The 17,904-nt window shown below is 37.1% G+C and overlaps 2 protein-coding genes across 6 annotated transcripts in view; one reads left to right on the top strand and one right to left on the bottom strand.

Moving 5' to 3' along the window:
- The window catches only part of Cnc (NFE2 like bZIP transcription factor cap-n-collar), a 103,603-nt gene extending 87,175 nt beyond the window's left edge, over positions 1 to 16,428 (top strand). For all 5 annotated transcript variants that reach the window (XM_077403333.1, XM_077403332.1, XM_077403335.1 and 2 more), the window contains exons 8-13: positions 11,786 to 12,074; positions 12,243 to 12,391; positions 12,478 to 12,654; positions 12,764 to 12,862; positions 12,975 to 13,339; positions 13,480 to 16,428. In XM_077403333.1, coding sequence (XP_077259459.1) covers positions 11,786 to 12,074; positions 12,243 to 12,391; positions 12,478 to 12,654; positions 12,764 to 12,862; positions 12,975 to 13,339; positions 13,480 to 13,647 — 1,247 coding nt within the window. In that variant the 3' untranslated portion in view covers positions 13,648 to 16,428. The remainder of the gene's footprint in view (positions 1 to 11,785; positions 12,075 to 12,242; positions 12,392 to 12,477; positions 12,655 to 12,763; positions 12,863 to 12,974; positions 13,340 to 13,479) is intronic.
- Positions 1 to 17,904, bottom strand: part of Vas (ATP-dependent RNA helicase vasa) — a 29,297-nt gene that overhangs the window by 10,799 nt on the left and 594 nt on the right. The gene's annotated exons all lie outside the window — the stretch shown is intronic.

Below are 17,904 nucleotides of genomic sequence, written 5' to 3'. Positions count from 1 at the left end.
TTAATTACATACGCGTCACGTATAAGCGAGCGAGAAGGAAAAGACGATGGTACTTGATCGAAAACGATTATACGCGTCAGCTGATTCAGAGAGACAGTTGCGACGCGTGTTATGCGAGTCTCTTATATCAGCGATTCCCAACTTGTGCGTCAAACATTTTGCAGTGGAGATACTCGGTATCGGCCTATCCACTTTAATTTATACTTCACAATAATAATCGATGACGTGCTTACGCGAAAGAAACAAACGTAAATCTTGTTTTGAAACATAAATTTCCATGAGATTTCCACGAAAGGAATAAAATCAAACGGTGCGGGCACTTTAGCAAGCTAGCAAGCTTTTTAAGAAGCTAGATTCATCTCATTTTTGGTACGGAATTGATTTCACTGCTCGCAATGTATTACGTATGAAAGAATTCGCGAGTCGAGACGGATTGGGAACCGCTGTCCTACGCCAACGCGAGGAAAAAGAGAAACGCATACGCGTTTAACGTAAACCGTTTGCCCGGAACATGATTTGCATCATTCACTTAGGCGATGAGTAATGAAGGAGAGAAGCGGCGATTGCAGGCAGTGATCGTTGCAACTGCGCGACCGCTCTCGCCTTCATCTCTTCGCGAGCGCGGAGCCGAGAACGCGCACGTGCGCGCGCGCGCACACACGCGCGTGTATGCCGCACACGTACGTATCCGGTAAAGTGAGTCATCTCCCTTCTTTCGCTGCTGCATCTCGTCACCCCGATCGTAACGTAATAATAGAACGAAATTGATTCACCGGAAGAGCGCCGACAATGCGTTTCGATCTTTGTCTTCTCGCAGGTTGACATCTCGGCCGCGCAATCGTCGATGATGCGTGCCGCCTGCCGCCGCGCTATCGATTCACGCGCATCGCGTATAGACGCGATTAGAGAATGTATTGGTAACAAATTGCGACTTGATTATCGCGTCCAAATCGAAACGCGTTAATATCATTTCAACATCCAGTACTTAACCTCGGTTAATAATATTGCCCAGAGTGTATAAAATAATATATAGCAATTGGTATAATAATGGCAATAAACAGATACAATCTTCAATTACCTCCAAGAGTTATGTATATTTTTTCATTTTTAATGAAGAAGTCTAGTCGAAAAAAAATATATATATATAATTAATACAATTTACGTTAAAGAGCACACATTGATGTCAATGTAATAATAAAATGAGAAAATCTTAAAAACTATCTCTCTAGAATTAAAAGCAATGTAAAAAAAATAATTTGGAAATACTTCAGCTCATCATTTAACGACGTCGCAGGTAATTTTTGTGATTACTTAACGACACTGTAACGCGATAAAACGCAAGGTGTTCATAACTTAAATATTTTTTGGCATGCAGTCAATTACGTAAAAAAAAACCTTTCGGTATGCTCGATGAATCGAGGGAGAGACATTGCAACGTTGCTTTGTGCGCGGCGTTATCTTGCAATAGAAATTGCAGCTACTCACATTACAGCTGTTGAAATCGCGCGTTCAAGAATTCGCTTACCTCGGCATATGAGATTCGAGTAGCGAGCCGCCATAAAAAAAGCAGCCTCTGAATGATTCATTTATGCCAAATGTTTGCACTTATGTAAGGGATTTTCGCGTCATATTTCATATAACAAAAAATTGCGAGTAAAAAAGGCGTGTGACATTAATAATATTTTAAAATAATCGTGACAATTAATCTGATTTTCACTTTTAACTGAAAACTTATTGTTAACAAGAGGCAATGTGCTATGATTTACGTAATGTTGTGTGAAAAAAAAATATTTCGTCTACGATACTGCTCGGCTCTTTAAGTAAGAACGTGATATATCTCTCCGTCTACATTAATCGTTATTCGTTACATTATTCTATTGATCCGCTCTTGTGACTCGGAGTTTGCTTGGCGAGTGAGCGAGCGAGCAAACGAGTCGTTCGGAACCGGCTTCGGGGGGATTTTCGAGTCCGTCGATTCTCCGGAGGGCGATCCGCGATACGCACCCGTTTAAATTCCATTTGCCCGGTCGATTTATTTGCACCATTTCGCGCGCTTACACTCCAATCGTGTCTGATTTGAATATCGGCTTATCGCGTCGTTGTGTGTTACAGTTATTTCCGTTATGGGTTTTCGTTGCTCGAGTTTAGAATCTCCGAGTGGGAACGCATCGGAGAACTGACATTTATCGCGTCACGCATTATCATAGATATGTATTCCTACGCTCCGATAATCGCGGTTTCCCCGACGACGACGTTGTGCGACGACAATGACGGAATAGCGCGACGCGCCAACACCGCGCTTATATCGCCGTCTTTTAGAACCGGCGACACATGAGCCGGACACCGACGTTGATCTACCTTCGTGCTCGCTTACGCACTTGCCGACCCTGACCGAGGGTACTGCTCTCGCAACCGGCTTGCGAGTCGCTACCGCCCGTGATTTTTGCAAAGCTTCTTTGTAGCACACAGGTTTGCGACGGACGGCGCGCGGTTCTGCAATTAAATCCGCTTATACCTGCCTGCTGTCACTTGCTCGCTCGGCTCGGCTCGTGTTTATTTGCTGTCGTATGAAATCGCGCCCGGAATTCGGAAGTGGTATTCGTCGTCGCAACAATGTTGCGCTGCGTCGCGTATCGTCCTTGGATCTGATTGAACGTCGAATATTTTTTTATTACTGCGTCAAGCAAGACGGATGAGACGACTGAGACCGTATAAAATTACGCATATGATGCTAATTTGGGGTCTATAATGCCGCAAGATGATACGAGAAAATAATGTTTATTGTAACAACATAATAAAATATATATAACGTAATAAAAAATAAAACGAGTAAAAAAATAGTGCAAATTAGAAATTTGCACTTGGCTTCCTCATAGAGGAAGTGATGTCTTAAGATCACGGTCTTACGTACAGGTCTCTCAACTCTGATGTGTGTATGTGCCAAATTTACCGAAATTTCTATAACTCCAGAACTAATTAACCAAATCTTAACGAATTGTATATGAAATAGGGGTAGAATTTTCCGGGGAGTACTATAGAGTGTATAGTTTTTTGTTGCCGATTTTCTGCAAACCGTTTTTTTTTTATTTTTCTAATTCTTGAGTAAAAAAATTAAAAAAAATTGGTTTTCAGAAAATAGATAACGAAAAACTATACACTCTATAGTACTCCCCGGAAAATTCTACCCCTATTTCATATACAATTCGTTAAGATTTGGTTAATTAGTTCTGGAGTTATAGAAATTTCGGTAAATTTGGCACATACATACACACATACACACATACCGACATTTTTTTAAAATAGCGATTTTTCGACGTTTTAGAACATTCTGAACACATTGGCAAAAGCAACTAAAAAACATTTTTTTTACGAAAACAGCTTCCTTTATATGAGGAAGCAATATCTTGAAATAATAAAATTATTCAATTCTTTTAACGATAGATATACATATTATATTTATATTCTTATTTATAAAACGAAGTGAAAGAACACACACATATATATACACAGTGTGCGTGGCCAGAGATTTATTTCATTTAAAATATTTAGAAAGATGTATTAGAGTAAATTATATCTAGAAGATTGAAGTGAGCTTAAAGAAACTTTTGAAAAGTTATTTTTATATATTGAGGCAGTATTTTGTAAATAGTATAATTTAGTACATGTTTTTCACATAAATGAGAATTTTAATAATTTTATATCTGCAGAAACTTAAATGCAAAATAATTGATCATCGTATATAGAAGCATGAGATCATCTCATTCACGTAAACGACCAGAGATTGTATGCAGGAAAAAGCAACTGACCTAACGATCTCTTTAGCGACTTTGCAAACGAATCACTTTATCACTGTCGATGATATTGCGGGGACATTTCTTTATACAATACGATAACTCAAAGCACGCTGCTCCTCGGCTTCGAGTCACGTTTGTGACGAATAAAACCGCTGATCCGTCACTCGCGGCTGTTCGAGTCGCGGACGATTATCGGACATCTTCGAGAACGATGCTCCATCACGAGGAGATGCTTCGATGCTTCACTATGCTACTTTCATAACATTGTTTTGTCTTTGCACATATACATATAAATGTATGCCGTATGCACACGTGCGTGCCTCGTAATCGAATATTCGACGTAAACTTTCAAATATTGACTCTATCCGTCATATTAAGTGTCGGCGGAGCTGCTGCTTCATTCCACCGCGTACGTCACGCAGATGTTCTCTACCCACAATATTTCAATTGATTACGTATCGAGTAATTTCAGGTCGCTGGAAGTAGTTACCGCTCCGGGCGAGAAGCGAGACTGCGAGACTTTTTTCCCGTATGTTCTATTTGCATGATTCTAAGAAACGCGTGCAATTTAACTATATAGGAGTGGAATTAACCAGGAATGTTTTTCGCGTAATGTATTGCTGACATGAATGTATCGGCATTTATTTGACGTTTATTAATATTTAAGATATAATGCCTTTTTCTCCAAATTGAGATCGAAACTAAGATAACTGTTCATTATTTCTCTCATTTTATTTCTCGACATGCGATTATCTATTCAGAGGTATAAAGAAGCGCGCTTTTCCCAAAACAGAGTCCTCGATAAAAACATTACGTCTCGGCACTCCGACACAACTCGGAAACCGCACACGGTTATATATAGTTTCGTGCACGACCGCATGTTCTTTATTATCACTCTCGTTGAGGTTGGCGAACAGATATCGCGTCCATATTTGAAATGCTTAGTCACGCGGCCTCGATGACTTAAATGCCCGGCGATTGCGCGCTTCAGAAGTCGTCGTCGCGTGCGTTGTTGTTAAATAAAAAGGATAAAAAAGAAAAACCTCCGCGATTTCTTCAGGCTCGAAATGTTCCGCATGATTTCGTCTAGCTATCCATCACTTCGCGCGAAGATACTAAGATCTAGATAAATTTTCCGCTCTACCACGCGAAACGTAATTTCTTTAGAGTATCCTTACATCACACAGTTTGCACGCGGTAAGGTCGGCAATTTTTGCAAATCGCTCTATGGAATAAAATAATATGCCTCTTTTCAATGGCGAGTAATTTTAGTCCTTGACAAAGTGATACATTCTTTTTGTGACAAGTATCATTAAAAATAATGAAGTTGCAATAAATATTAATCTTGAGATGCGAAAAAACAAATTGCTTCTATCTTGATCGCTATTATACTTATAAGTATTAATTATAGATTAATTTATTGTATCGATTTAAGTTCATTTATGAAAACTTGCTAGAGACATTAGCTTACAATCGCATCGCGGATTGTAAGTCGCGTAGCTTTGCTTCTTACGTACGAATAGAAAGAATCACGCAAGCGTTAATTGAAATGATTCGCTGTTCAAGTAATTCTTCATCTTTAAAAAGTAAAGAAATCAATTAAATGTTGCTTGACTTTAACTTAACAATTTGTGGGAACGGTTCGTAAGTGTCGCACTCACACTTTCGGAATGAAACGCACTTGCGCGTTACTCATGCATCCTGCATGTATAGCGGCTATTACGCTTATTACGAGCAGATAATTATCGAACGATCGTTGTCGAATGATTCCAATTAATATCTTAATTTTGCATTACGAGCCAAACGTCTCTCGGCCTATAAAGGATTATTAACGCGCGGCGGAGGTTTTACGCGCTCCACCCATTCGTCGCGCAACACGGCGAGATATAATTACACACGTGCACACGCGAAACAACATCGCGATTTTACACCCACGACGGACGGTGAAAGTACAAATGACCGCCGCCTGCATACTTATGCAGTTACGTTCCCTCCGGGGCTCTTACGTCGGCGTCGGTCGGCGCGATTATCGCGCCGAACTCTCTCACGTTACATTCGCGCGTATTATACATACGTTAATAATACTTACTAAATAAAGCGCCGATAGGTATCGGCACCGCGCCGAGACACGGCGCATTCTTTCGGCGTCGGTTATTGTGCAGTCGCATATAATCGAATTGACAAGTATGTCGAAATGAAAATGCGGTCCCTTCTTTCCGAGAAAATATTAATATGCGCGCGCTCCGCACGCTGCGGACTTTTGTATGTAAAACTTTGCGAAATGGCATTGCCTCATGTCATTGTAATGTCGCTTCCTAGCTTACGGGAATTACAACCTCGAGACCAGAGAGACGACCGCAATCTAATAATTGTAATATTGTATTCGCATCGTGCAATAATGCTACATAATAATGTTAATTTATTGACATTTATTCTCGCAGAGAACGATTTAATAATAGCGATATGATACGCGAATATCGTATTATATTTAACTAATTTACATTCTCATACAAATAATTCCGTGATAATGTGGATTAAAATATTCCTTAAAATATCCCCGGCAGTTTTATTCATTAGAGAACGAGTTTGTTAATAAGTTTAAAGCGAGGTTTAAATAAATAATAAATCCGGTGGCCCCGAATGCGAGTAGCTTTGGAATTAAAAAGTTTAAAGGATGACGGTGCATATTTTAGTTTTTGAGGTAGGTAATGAATCGGCAATTATATACATATATATCGATCGCGCTGCGCTGCATATCGCGCGAATGCACATGCATGTTCATATTTGTTTATCGGGTGCTGCTCGTTTATAGGAGTGGCCATTTTCAGACTTGCCAATTTGCTGATAAAAAACAGAAGGACTCGATCGTATCGCTGATCGTAGCATCGATTTTGTGAATCTAAAAATCTAAAGATATATTGTTATTATTCTTTTCTTATCTTTATCTATTAAATGCTGCGAATGATTGATTATCGCATTCCGCATAGAAATCTTACTATACGCTTTACATGCATATAAAAATTATGCGTTACGTGACCCTGCTAAGGTCACTGGCAGTTTGAGACTGTTGTATAATAAACAAAAAAAAACAATACATCACATGTTGACTTGGTTTAAAAAAAAAACCACTCAAGAACAATTGAGCGAGCTCGATATTACGAGAGGACGAAGCGAAATAAATGAAAATTCCAGGGAAATCTATGATCAATGATCGGTGACGGATCGATGATGAACGCGATGATCGCCGAATCGATCTTTCGTCACGCTAAAAACGCGCCCGATAACAATACCGATTTCGAGCGCGAATGATTCATGAAACCGCGCGCGGCCCGTATAGTATACGCGGCGCGACGAAATTATAATACGTATATACTATAATTATAGTGCGCAGTCAGCAACGGTGCTCCCACCGCGTGGCCGGGCGCCGTCCAATGCCGCGGTGAAAAGTGACGCTAGTCGCCAGCCTCTCCGAACGAGTGGTTACGCCCCGTGCAGGGTCAGACTCGCGGATCCGCGCCGCGAGTACCTAGTTATGTTTACGCGGCCAGCGTGGCTGTCAGGCCGAACGGAGCCGTCGTCGTCGTCGTCGTCGCGTGCATGCTCCCCGCTTCCCTCGCCGGAACCGATCCGGCCACGAAAAAGTTGCCGCGGTGGCTCGGCTCTTATCTGCACGACGAATACTTAACGACGCCTCGTACGAACGACGTCGTGCTCGCCGCGTGCATTTTCCACGCCGCCCGCGAAGTTATACGTGACGTTTGCACGTACGCTGATCACGATAATGCAATAAGGCGCGCTGAGAGCGAACGAGAAACTCGGTGAAGTGGATTCGGAGTGTGATTACCGGACACCGGCGTATTTCTCTCTCGCGATTACTCCGGATTTTCCGCTCGTCACCGGCGCGCGGCGGCCCCGAAATCGCAAACACATCGAGCACGCGATAAGGTTCCTATCAACAGATGCTCTCCGTGATCTGACGCAGTCCGCGGGAAGTTTCGGAGTTCGACGGTGTTATTGTCAGTCGTAGATTCGGCACTCGCGTTGCCGCATCGTCGCTCGATTATATGTCACGCTTCTGACGTGAATTAACGTAAAGTTTTCTTTCGCCGTTTTTGAAATACGCACGCGACGTAACAACATCAGACAGTCTTCTATCTTTATAGTCACTTCATCTCGTGAGTGATAGCGCCTACGACGGTAGTTCCCGGTTCCCGCCGGAGGAAAGTGTGGTCGCGGGTTGCGCTGCGAGGACCTTAGGAGTGTTGATTTTGTTAGTCAAGAGACGCGACAAGCATGTTAGCTTCCATTAGCTGGCCATAATTAATATGCGCTACTAGCGCGAGAGGTAGAGCTTAAGTACCTTCGGCAACTATTGTGAAAGAGAGAATAAAGGAACATCTGGTACAGCGGAGGTGCTAAACACTTCGCGGACTCTAAGGAGCAGAGCTCCTCGATCTCGTCCACGGCGTTCGTCTCATCGAAACTTCGTCATCGGAACTTGTAGACTTCGCGAGAAACAGTTTTACACGATAAAGACACTTTGCTTTCCTGATGAATGCTCCTTTAACGTTAGACGAGAATCGGAGCAACGTGAGCGTAATTATTTCAACGCTGTAAGACCGAGGAAGATTAAATCCGAGAGACTCTTCGCCGAAACCGTCAAGCTCTTCGATGAGCTTGAATGGCGACGATGGGAGTTATCGTATATATTCCAAGTAGGTAAAATTTTCCTTCACGCTGCGTTTTAACGACGCTCGTGACTTCTTGTTATTATATTTCATTTGAAAACTCGAGATAAAGCCATTTATTATTAATTTTTTTTAATGTTATACGTGTCTTTAACGTTACTTTATAAATCTTCCACAGTTGCCGGAATATTGTAAAATATCAAATGTATCTGTGATAAGGGGACTTAGAAAAAAAAAAGAGAGACGATGTCGGCGATAATGCGACTTTCGAAGAACATTTCACATATTTCCCTACCGCTTATCTGTCCCACGACTCCCACGACGTAACGTTCACTCAATAACCGGCCAGTAAAAATAAACCGTGAAAATTGCAGTGTCACTCGAATTTCCATGTCGCGATCGCGTTGCATGTTTATCGACCCTGACTCGCGCGACCAGGAAATCAGAAAAATGTGGATAGCGTCTCCTCAATCGGGTTGCCTTATGAGAAAGATAGCACATGATATAAATATGTATTTACATTGCCCGATCATACGATCTGCGTCATCGGTCGGCGATATGCCGACCTATATGACAACTCTATTGGCTCGCACGCACCGCTAATGAAATCATCTTGGGAATAATGAAATTAGAATGAGGGTCTAATGAGTTTAGTTTGAATAAAAACAAGCGTTACGTAACGCGGCGCAGCGTTGTCGAATCAAATGATGCGTGGCTGATCCTTGAGAAGTAACGCTTGACGACGTGATAACAGTATCGTTCTGTACCGTGCTGAGTCATGATAATTTGGCCGATGCATATATTCGCGCTAATTACAAATTGACTAACAACCTGAGCTATTATTTTATAATTTAACAACTAATATGACGGACTTGTGAAGGACATGTGTACTAAAATGAAATATAACGTTTTTTATAGGCATAATTATCTTCTCTATCCTCTGCGTGATAAGAGTATATATTCTGAAATATAACACTAATTTACAAAAATACGCGAATATTTACAGTGCTGATAACTGTAGTATTGTTTATAACAAAATCTAAAAATGTACAAGTAAACTAAATTGAGAAATGGAAGAAAGAAAATTATAAAGACCGATAAAATTCACAATTATATTGCGCGAATATATATTCTAGGAAGCTCACTCTTATCGCCTTATTTATACAAAAAACGGAAATGAGAGTAATATCTCTTGCTAAAACATCTATCGCGTATGAAAGCGCGATAAGGACGATCTATCGATGTAATATTTGGTGATCAATGACAGATAGCATATTTTATACCATATTTTTTACACTCATGATACAAAGTTTTACTAGGTCGATTAGAATATCATATCTGTCTTAAATTATTAAAACATGATAAAATAAAAGTGAAAAGATCTTTAAATTTTCCTGATATTTTATATATCATAATATATCTCGTGCTTAAGATAACGTAAAATTTCAAGCATCTATATTTTTATATTTGTTAATATAAATATCTCAAAACTGATATAAGCCAAATAGAAGATTAATACAGGATTAACGATGCAATGCGAAGGAGCTAAAAAGAATGCGGCGCATTTCCTTTCTCGCAACTAGTTGATAATAACAACTTAAACCTGGAACTAGTCACGTATACAGTTCGATGATACTCGGTCACGTTGTCTGCTTCTGAGAACGTTGTATCAGTCGCATTGTACCTTAGACGCGTATTTTGTGTCGTTTTAAGAAGGCGCGCGTGTACTAATATGAGGAAATGAAGAATCTCTCGGATGACCTCGTCTTTATTATGAACTGTATAAAAACGTGGCAATTAAGTGCAAATATTTTCTGACATAAAAAAGTTCTTTCCCTAATGCTAATTGATAATGACTGTGGAATAATTTAATTTATTCATAACCGTACTGCGAATGATAACAGTCTTGCAGATAGCATCGAATTGGACTGAATTACAAACGAAGCTTAGCTTGTTTACGAAGAAAATAAGATAAAGTTAGAGTGGCCATTCACGCAATTATCAGTTTTGTGTTTTATAAAAACAATATTTCTATAAGGATATCCGCGTAAATACGATGCAGTTTAATAAGAGAATTAAAGCTTGGTAAATGAAGATATTTAGGATATTCTTCTTAACATCTGACAGTTATATTCGGAAAATGACAGTTTTCAATTGTTGAGAAAGATGACGTATATCACTTTAACTCTACCTCAATAGTTTATGAAAATAATCGTATATGAAACTGACAGAACTTTATTATACACATATCAGTCAGTATTTTTATATTTAACAAAAGTGATAGGACTTTATTTATCTATATATCGAAACAAATCGATCGTCTCTTTCAAAATAACTGTTCATGGTCAGTGAAGAGCTTGCAGTAACTTTATTTCTTGCAACTAGTGCAATATTAATTGTTTGCAATAATGATAATCTACTGATAACGGGATTTATGTGCCAATGTATCTTCTTTATGTTTGCGCGCCTTTTTCTTGTCAATTTTATCTCACAATCGGTGTGGACTTTAAATTCGATTGATATTAATAGGCATGTTTGATTAATGATATATTTTTTATTATCTTGAGTCATTAAACTCCCTTAAGACACGTAAAACCTTTTCAAATATATATATATATATATATATATATATATATACATACATATACTCTAATAATAAATTTATATATATAACCTTTTTTATATGTATATCAAAATAATGAAATTAGTACAAAGTAAACACAAAATATATGAATCATATTAAAAAATGTTTTTTTTTTTCTGATCAATAGTGAGACAATCTACTAAACACAATAAGTTTTACGTTTTCTTATTCTTACATTAAATGAAGAATATTCCGCAGATAGTGTACTACTGGTGTAGTCATAAAACTTGTGCATGTTGTAAATAGTCGTCCGTGCAAAAACCGGTTGTAGCAAATGTCATGTTTGCGAAGAAGTGTTTGCTATCGAAAGGCCCGAATACCGACGTATCAGAAATTGTATTCGTTCGTCTGTAAATGCTTTTTGTAGTCACGTTAAACTTGGCGCAAACACGATGTTTGCGAGAGAACATTACGTCCCCAAAGATTTTTCACGCGAAATGTAGACAACGACCTACTTCGGCATTCTTTTAGGATTGTAAACACAAAGCTGCGTTCGTGGAGATAAGAAGTGATTATATCAGGACTTAAAAACTAATATAAACAATGTTACCGAAATAAAATTTTTGAAACATGCTTTTAATTCTTCTCGTGTTATTTGTACAAAATAATTATATAGGATATAATTCTCCAATTTATTATATTTCTATTGTGTTTTTCAGGCATGTACACCATGCGCATGTTGGACAATGGTAGCAACAATGCATCCGGACCCACCGGTGCAGCGGCCTTGCCGGGTGTCCCGACAACTGGCGGGGCAACTTCGACGGCCACGGGTGTTACGACTCTACCTGGTGTAGCCGATGAAAGGATGGATGCTTCAAGTGATAGCGCTGTCAGTAGTATGGGTAGCGAGCGCGTACCATCTCTATCGGACGGCGAATGGATGGAAACTGGATCCAATTCCAGCCATACTCAGGCCGACTCCCATTACACCATGGATTACGCAAGGTAATTAATATCACAAATGCGTCATTCGTGACACGGATCGGATTATCTTCAAGTCACGGAATAATTTTGGTTTGTTTCGTTTTCAAGATATCACGATTGTAAATGAGAAAAATCTAATTTGTAGTATACTCTGCAACGTTTATCAATAATCTTTTAATTGTATTGCAGCAAATATCGTATGCCATACGACTGCAACTACTCAGTGTCCGCGAGAAACGCCGGCTCGCCGAGATGCCAAGCGGAACGAGCGGTACCACCGGTCGCACAGAAGAAACACCAAATGTTCGCCAAGCGATATTTCCAGGAACAAGGCACTTGTTAGTATTTAGAAGTAACCTTATGATTGTGCAGTTTTTCAAGTCGCTATGATATACGTTTAATCGTTAAACAACTTTCAAACTAGGCTCACCTTTAGGGGCTACCGCACATCCGACCACTCCGATGAAATATGATTATGATACTCATACAGTTGGTGCGGGTGCACCGGGAAATACATATTCTGGACCAATCGAAGGTGCGGCCGGGCCACAGCCAGAAATGAAATATAGCTGCAGCGTGGATTTCAGTCGTCATCAATCGGGTAAGAAAAAACATGTTTATGTAGATTTATTCAATACGGTAAAGATATCCTCTTGAATAAATGAATAATTTTATGTAAATACAAATTTCTGATTTCTTTTTATTTTCAGGACGATCTGTAATAGAACATGTTCATCACAATCACACCTATCATTTACCCGCTGAGAGCTCAGGATCTCTTCAACGTCCCATTTCCCGTGACAAGAAAGGTAACTATCTTTCTAATATTTTTCATCATTTGTTCAAATCACTTTTTTCGATTGTTCAATTTCCTGAGATTATCAATATTAAATTTTTATCTATGTAAAATATAAATTTCAGTCCGCAAAAACGAAGCAGAGGAGCATCTAACAAGAGATGAGAAGAGAGCAAGAGCATTGAGTGTACCGATTGCAGTCCATGACATCATCAACCTTCCCATGGACGAGTTTAACGAACGTCTCAGTAAATATGATCTCAGCGAAGCCCAACTATCTTTAATACGCGATATTAGGAGACGAGGCAAAAACAAGGTTGCTGCACAGAATTGCCGTAAACGCAAATTGGATCAAATCATAAGTCTAGCTGATGAAGTGAAAGAGATGCGAGATCGTAAGTTGAGGCTCATCCGCGAGCGCGAGTTTATGCTCATCGAGAGACAGCGGGTGAAAGACAAATTTAGCCAACTTTACCGTCATGTTTTTCAGGTCAGTATTAACTAATAATCTCATTTCCATTGCAGTTATATGTAATTTAAGTAATGGATAATTTATTATGTTATTTTCGAGTAAAATGCTGTTAAAGGCGATAAAAGAAAAGCTATAACGTTTGATAAATTATATTTTAGTCTTTACGGGATCCGGATGGTAATCTGTACCATCCGTGCGAGTACAGTCTTCAACAGTCTGCAGATGGGAACATCTTGCTAGTTCCCAGAAATCAGACGAATCCGCATCAGTCGCGACAGTCTTCGATGGAGCCGAAGACTAAACCCGATCCTGAGCACAAGGAATGAACTGCTAAAGGATTGTATGCGATTATGTGATTGATTATTGAAAAACTTTTGTTTTTCTTGGGCAGCGCGTCCAAAGCGTAATGAAAGCGAACACGGGCAGCGAATATTATACGCGTTATTAAATTTATTGCGTATAATTCGAAAGAGTAGCGTTCATGGTTTTAGACCTGACACACCTCGCACTGTGTCCAAATAAACAACGAAATTCGTCAAGGATACCGGCTTACGAATCGCGACTACGTGATTTTTGACAGATGACTTTTTAACACATTTAGAGATTTTAGTAGGAAGAAAGAGAGGATTTAATTATCCTAATGGTGGTTTTTGTGTGCATGGGTGATGCTACAGTTTTCAGTTACTTTGACTACCCGTGTTAATACATTTTCACCTCTAAATATCATAACTTCGTGCATTTTCTTTTCATTTTCATAATAAAAGATTTTTATATTACAGAAAGGAGAGCATCGGGTATCATTGTATTTGTTTGTATATATAATGTATCTTGTCTGTTGTGACTGTCTTTAATAAGATCAATAATTAATAATAAAATAAAATCGAAAGCTTCATTAATTTCCTATGCTTTATTTAAGCTACGTCAATAGATGATCTTAAAATATGTTTCATGAGTTTATGCTGGCCTTATAGCGACATATAATACTACTCGTGAAAAAATAATGGAATGTGTTATAGTATGCGAGTTTCTCTGTGATTGCCTAAACCAGGCCTGCAGCTGATTTGCACTTTTCAGCCGATCTTGCTTGCTATTCCTACTTCTCTCGTTTCGTAACATCTCGGCTGTTCGCGGAGATGTAAGGGCTCGAGGACAGTATTAACTACAAATTGTATAGAGTTTTTTGGCGAGTGTTGATTCGCGCGCTACTCATTGTTTATAGAGTTATTATTATGTACATTGTGTGTATATACATATATTATTTATATATATAATTATATATAGGTATATATAATATATACACACACATATAATATGTATAATAATAACTCAATAAATAGTGAACAGCGCTCAGGGCAATACGCACCAAGGTCCCATCCGATTTATAACTAATACCATTCCTGAACTCGAGTGTTACATCTCCGCGAGTAGCATAGATGGTACGAAATGAGAGAAGTGGGAAGAGCAGTGGACAATATCGGCCGAAAAATGGAAACCGGCCTAGCTGCAGACCTAGCCTAAACAAATCACGATGACTATAGCGTTCAAAAAAAGATTACAACTATTAATATACGTAAATAGTAAGAAAACGTAGTAAGATGGTTATATTGTGGAATCACGCACGCGAGAACTGTTCTATCACCATAATTAAACCAACTCTAAATTAACATCTAATTCCAATTACTATTCTTCCTGCTTTAAGCGTAAAATATGCTTGTCATCTTCTTAATATACGTAAACGTGTAACACACGTTGACACACGTACAGTGATATATTATACATTCAAAAAGCTCATTTTTTTACATTCGCGAAACAGATTTTATCACGTTTCGATATCATTATTTTTATGAATTGTATCTATGATTATGACATATATGAATTGAATTATATATTTCATAGATATAGAAGCACAGACGATTGCGTTGAATGTATCCAGTGATTTTTATCTATTCAGTTGATTGTGTGTGATTATTATTGTTAGCGGTATACTTAATTGCCAAAATTATGATACACATTCATGAATAAATAATGCTCACTGTCGCGAGCAAAACGCTACGGCATTGAGTACGTCATCTGCGTGTGACAGTGTTAGTAAAACAAATGTTTAATCACACGCGTATGTATTATTAAATAAAAATTTGTTGTGTTTTATGAACTTAGAAAATACGCATGATTTGAAGCGCTTACAGTTTCAGAAGTGGTAACGTTATGTATAATAATGCAAAATTGTAATTAATGTAATGCAAAATTGCATTTAATTGCGGACAAAGTAGGGGGCAAAGCGATAAAAGGCAAATGATTGAGGCATTAGTGGGATACAGCAAACTTGCAGTAACTAATCTCCGAACCATTTTGTGTTCCATATAGAAAGCAGCTTAAAAAAAAACAGATACCTTAAATTTCACTCCATTCAGGTAGACTACATGCAAAACACATTGTAATGTATATTACAAATAATATAGTAAATAATACAAGTATGTGAATATACACTTACCGCGACACGTTGTAATGTTACAATATATTAAGAATAGCATTCATTGAAATACGAACAAACATAATAAAAACACATATTTTTATAAAGTAAAGAGATGAGAAATGTTCAGGTATTTCACATTTGCCTTTTTATGTATATATTAATATGTAGATAGTATATATAATTTTCTATAAATATTATATATAAATATATATATATACATATATGAAATAATTGTATGTATTTATGTATATGTACGTGTATATATAAATACATATACACAAAGAGTAACGATAAAATATATGTTATAACGTTGAAAAAAAACAAACGAAAATGCAGTTTATGTCGGTAATTATTAATAATCATTATTAACATTTACATACGCAATTGTATTCATACTATTGGGTGTAGGATGCCTTTTACATATTGTACTTAGCGTGCGGAGATCTCGGCAAAACATTGTAAAAGATAATAATAATATTAATTTATAAGAACTCTCTGTTCGTCTATTGTACAAACAATTTGGATTCGCGCAAACTTGCAAATCCATCTACTTGCAATGAAGATCTCCTTCTGTCATTAAATTTCTATATTGTATAAATAAAGCTGAATAAAAACCTCTGGGGAAAGTATCGTATCTGACTTGTATTTGTCTAATTAATCAATACTTATTTTTATATAAATATTCATGTTTATATTACCGTGAATGTGTCGCGGCAGTAGTTCACGACTTTGATCAAACTACAATTAACCCTTTCATCCTAAACCTTTGAAATTTAATTAAAGAGAAAAAAAGTTGTTAACTTGACTAAATGCGTTCAACTGATTACTATTTTTTTAATTGAAATATTTAAGTATTTAAATTAAATATGATATATTTTAAATCTAACATGACGTAATTTGATTTAAATACTTGAATATTTCAATTTAAAAAATAATAATTAGTTGAACGTATTTAGTTAAGTTAACAACTTTTCTTCTCAGTGTACCTACCCGTATTCCGATCTATAGTCCTACCTTATCCATTTCCCTATAACTTATCCGTATTACAATCTAATATAAATTTAATACCGCGACATGATTTATAAGGGACCTGATTGGGGATTTTAACACGCGCGCGATTGTGGGATTTAATTGGGGTTTTACTGCAATCTCACCGATATGCGGAGGAAATATAAAAAGAAAGTAGCCCTACTTTGGGCAAATTAACAGATATATCAAATTATTGTACCGCACACATAAAACTAATCATTCTACAGCCAAGGAAAGCATCATGTTGTTCATGCAGTACGCATCTTGAAAATGTATCAATTAAGATATATACAGAATAAATGACGTGAGATCCAAAAAAAGAAACTTTTCGCACAATTATTATTATTATTGGATATTACAATTAATGAATAATCGCGTTGTTATAATTAAATAATACTTATATGCAAAACTTTATAAACTTTTATATCGATATAAATATCTCGTTATACGTTTTATTTTCTGTATCAAAATTATTTTTGATATATTTATATATATTACTACGAAATTGAATATATAATTGTACTATACGGTCAATTCTAAAGTAATTTAAAAGTTTCAGAGTTTCTCAACAGAATATTTACAATCTCACGTCATATATCACTTGACTGGCATAAAGCCAATTTCTTAATCAAAAATAGATGGATAGGCTACAAAAAATTAAGGTAAAATCGGTGCTTTGTTAAAATAAATTCTAATAATTAATAAACATTATCGTGCTTTTTATAAAATAAGTTGCACAATAAAATTGAAATATTTCTTATTCTTTTTATTTATTAGATATCTGTATATAATTCTTTTGCATCAATTTATATAATATTTAATCTTGGATAAATATATAATAATAATAATAATTTTATAAAAAAATCTAAATAAAAATTTTATATTTTTAAAATCCTTATTTTAATTGTGTAAGTAAAATTAATTTATGTAACAAAAATTTTGAAAATTTAATTTATCAATATGTACTTTACCCATTCAAATTCGCGAAATTAAATTCTGATTCAATAAAATATTTTGTTATATATTTTATTTAACACGCGATAGTTCATCAACATAATTCAATAAACGATGATATGAGCTC

Source organism: Temnothorax americanus, unplaced genomic scaffold (genome assembly GCF_048541705.1).
Source record: "Temnothorax americanus isolate GAGA-0224 unplaced genomic scaffold, ASM4854170v1 Scaffold17, whole genome shotgun sequence".
NCBI classification, from domain to species: Eukaryota; Metazoa; Arthropoda; class Insecta; order Hymenoptera; family Formicidae; genus Temnothorax; species Temnothorax americanus.
Note: the sequence above shows the minus strand (reverse complement) of the source record. Positions and strands in the feature narration are given on the sequence as shown.